Source organism: Lycium ferocissimum, chromosome 10, assembly GCF_029784015.1.
Source record: "Lycium ferocissimum isolate CSIRO_LF1 chromosome 10, AGI_CSIRO_Lferr_CH_V1, whole genome shotgun sequence".
Taxonomy (NCBI): domain Eukaryota; kingdom Viridiplantae; phylum Streptophyta; class Magnoliopsida; order Solanales; family Solanaceae; genus Lycium; species Lycium ferocissimum.
In genome coordinates, this window is record NC_081351.1 from 39779384 (window position 1) to 39783220 (window position 3837).

At 28.8% G+C, this 3837-nt stretch overlaps 1 protein-coding gene across 1 annotated transcript; it reads left to right on the forward strand.

The window, feature by feature from the left end:
* The first annotated feature begins 676 nt into the window (after positions 1–676).
* Positions 677–3405, forward strand: LOC132033826 (probable WRKY transcription factor 51). Its single transcript, XM_059423936.1, has 3 exons — positions 677–1097; positions 1408–1554; positions 3021–3405. Exons 1-3 carry the CDS (start codon positions 760–762, stop codon positions 3211–3213), a joined length of 678 nt encoding a protein of 225 aa, XP_059279919.1. The 5' UTR covers positions 677–759; the 3' UTR covers positions 3214–3405.
* Positions 3406–3837: the final 432 nt, after the last annotated feature.

A 3837-nucleotide genomic window follows, 5' to 3' on the forward strand; every position in this document is an offset into this window, starting at 1 on the left:
TTGTTATAGAGAGGTGCTGTTATATGCGGGTCTTTGTTATAGAGAGGCCTGACTGTATTTGAATTTCAAGTGACATAGTTGAATTTCCTAATGAAAGTGTATCTTATTCAAGTGAATTACTAACTTCATTTCACTCAAATCTTCAACTTTAAAAAAAATAAAAAATTGATCAAGTAGGTATTTGGATATGAATATAATTGAGTGATATTTGAAAGCAAAAAAAAAAAAAAAAAAAAAGGTATTTGAAGTTAAGAAAAAAGGTATTTGAAGTTAAGAAAAAAAGTATTTTGAAGTTGCAATTGTGGTTGGATATGAAAAAAAAAATTGAAATTTTGTGGGTGAAATTTTATTTTTCACTAAATTTAAAAAACTCATCTTCAAAAACCAACCAAACATTATTTAAAAAAAAAAAAAAATTGAAAGACAAATAAATGGAATTATATATGCCCGAATATAATTGTAGTATACTTTTAACTCAATAAGGACAAGAAAAAGGTTCCAAACTTCTACTGTTTAATTATTTCGTCATATGATGACATACGAAGAATGACACTTAAAAAAGTAGCTTGAGAAACTCCACAGATACTGCTAGGAAGGTGATAAGAAAGCTCATAGCCAAAGACAAATAGATTCACCACAGTATTCAACAATACCGTATAAAACCTACTATCAAATTAGTTAAACAACAACCACAATATCATTTTATCAAGACACTCCAAAAGCCTTTCTTCTTGGCTTCTTCTAAAAAAAAATTAGACCATGTTTGGCTCTTCCACTTTCCAAGAAACCAGCAATATCAGTTGGCATCAAACTATAAACCCTAATTTTACTTTTCATGATCCTCTCATCAACATGAATCAAGATCATGGCCACTACAACAAGTATCAAGATTTTGATCACACTTCATTTCTTGATCTGTTGGTTGATGGTGATCAAGAATATCAAGAATATTCCAACTCAAATAATAGCTATAATGCTTCACTTTATTCGCAAAATACTCCTTTCATGCAGCAGGAAATAAGCACAAGCACCTATAGTGGAAACTCATCATCAACTAGTTCATTTGATGCCACACCAACAAATATTCACATGAATGAGTAAGTCGTTATACTAAACAGACAGAGGTAGAGTTAGGATTTTGAGTTTATAGATTCAGAATTCTAAAATATATATTTAGTTACTAATTCTGAATAAATTATTTATATGTGAAGTGGATTTTTTTAACTAAATATAGGGTTTACGCCAAAATTATTGAATTTTGTCGAACTAGCAAGCAGAAATGTAGCTCCGCCTTTATAAGTATATTTAGATGAATAATAAGTCTCAATAATTATTCACTGATTTTAATTGCTTATTCATTTAGTATTAATTTACTTGTTTGTTTGATTGTGATTTATTTTAATAAAGAAATTCAACCATGGGGATGGAGAAAGAAAAGAAGGCTGGAAAACATGCTATTGCTTTTAGAACAAAGACTAAGCTTGAGATCTTGGATGATGGATACAAATGGAGGAAATATGGGAAAAAGAAGGTGAAAAGCAACACATATCTAAGGTAATTAAATATATCAAAATTGTGAGCTCTTGCACATGCTGATCTACATATATATGATAATTACTTTGATGTTTTGTTCTAATTAATACTCTAATGCATATATTATTATTATTATTATTATTATTATTATTATTATTATTATTATTATTATTATTATTATTATTATTATTATTATTATTATTATTATTATTATTGCTTTTGAAGGTGGATCACTTAAGAAATGTTCAAGGATTTTACACAGTAGCTATAAGCCAATTCTTGGGTTCTTGAAGCCTTTCATTTCATGTATGTGTTTCCTTAATAAACTAATTAAGAATTGGAAAGATTAATTAGAATCTCAAAATTGATTACAATTCAACTTTTGTTAACAAGTATATCCGCGCACACGCATATTTAGAGTGAGACAGAGTGTACGTAGATTGAGAAAACACTCATATATATAATAAAAAATAAAGTGGTCCTATTATATATGTATCACAAAAACGGGGTCTAATTGGATTGCGCTTGAGTCACATGATTCTGGAAGTGATCTTTTTCATAACCCCACCCGAAACACACATTATGAATGAGACTATTGCCTGTGCTATCCTTGTTTAAGAAAAGTCAATTAACAACCTTTTATCGAAAAATTAAATTCTATTGATATATGTGTATTATTGTATATGTTGAATTCCTTTAAAAAAGTAAAAATCATGCATATTTTAACTTCACGAAAAGATTCCGTCTTATATGAGACATAAATAAAGTTTTAAAGGAGAAAAAGCTAGAGGAGATATTCTTAACGATCAACTTGCTAATATACAATGTATATCTTGAAGACTTGGACTAGTAAGTCTACGATTGATGCAGATATCTGCTGCTTCATTCTCGTCGGTACCTATCGAATTTATTCCAAAATATATTAGTTACTATAAATTATACTAGATTCTATGACCTACTTTTTCAACCTTTCACTTTATTTTGCATAAATCGTACGGAATGAATTTGTTTCGAACGACTCACAATCTTTCGAAATTTATGCAAACCTAATGAAAGAACAAAATATGTAAATATACGATGCCAATTAATTGAGATTTTATTTTTTTAATCATGTTACTAATTACGTCTTCTTTAGATTTAATATTTTAAAATAGGAGTTTTTTAGCCTTGTCAGCGACTTATAACCCGTAGAGAATACAGAGAATTTTTTTGTGCTTAGTTGAAAAACTAATAATTTGTAATTATGGACCAAGACGGGCTTAAATGGAGCGATATGCACATTGAGAATTCATTAGCTAACTTCAACTTACTTGAGATTGAAGCACAATCATTGTTATTGTTATTGTTTGGTTTCTTCTTTTTCTTTTCTATTATCTTTTCACCTTTCACGCATCATGCGAATGAGATAACAAATCATTCAAATATGTATTCAAAAAGGGGTAACTAAAATACTAATGATTTCTTCACAAATTGGGGAAACCAAACAGAAATTACTACAAGTGTTCAAGTGGAGATTGCAAAGTAAAGAAGAAGGTAGAAAGAGATGGAACTGATTCTAGATATTTGATAACTACATATGAAGGGCGACACAATCATGAACGCCCCTTTGTTATTTACTGCCATGAAATGCCAACAGCCAGTCTTTCCAATGAGTGGAGTTTGCAAGCAACGTCTTTGTGATGATCTTCTTGAGGGAACTGTCAAGACTTTATTAATTTCATAATTAAGACACATTGTATGTCGATTCCTTTATGTATAATTATAGGAAGAAAAAATATGTGTTTTTATTGCTTTCTCGTGGTACATAATCATGTGAAATATAATATGCAAATAGTGAATTATTACTTAATTAATGATAACTTTTGTCGTTAATTATACTTTGCATACACAGTACTAATTAGTTGCATAACTACATAGCTATCGTTTAAGGATTTAAGTTTAATACATTGATAGTATGAAAAATAAATAAATTATCATTATAATTTAATTAGTTATAACAAGTTAATTATTATTGTATTCTTGAAGTTGCATATCACGGTATCGTTATGATAATAAAGTTATAGAGATCGAAATAATCAGGGCGTCATGCGGAAGCTAATAATTGCAAATCTCGAATGATGATAAATCAGACAACAAAAGAAAAATAGAATAAAAGAAGCATAATATTTAATATGGTTCGGTCAAGTGACATATATAATAAAAACCTAATTTAAAAGAAAGTATTAAAAACTATGGAGAGAATAATCTTCCCCTAAACAAGACTCTCTGAACGACTACATTGTAGGTGTTATTGTGTAATTCAAG

Bases quoted from the DNA above. Each gene is read 5' to 3' on its own strand.
- LOC132033826 (XM_059423936.1), top strand. From the start codon at position 760: ATGTTTGGCTCTTCCACTTTCCAAGAAACCAGCAATATCAGTTGGCAT. The intron at 1,098-1,407 runs GTAAGTCGTTAT...ATTTTAATAAAG, and splicing joins ACAAATATTCACATGAATGA to AAATTCAACCATGGGGATGG. The intron at 1,555-3,020 runs GTAATTAAATAT...GAAACCAAACAG, and splicing joins AAAAGCAACACATATCTAAG to AAATTACTACAAGTGTTCAA.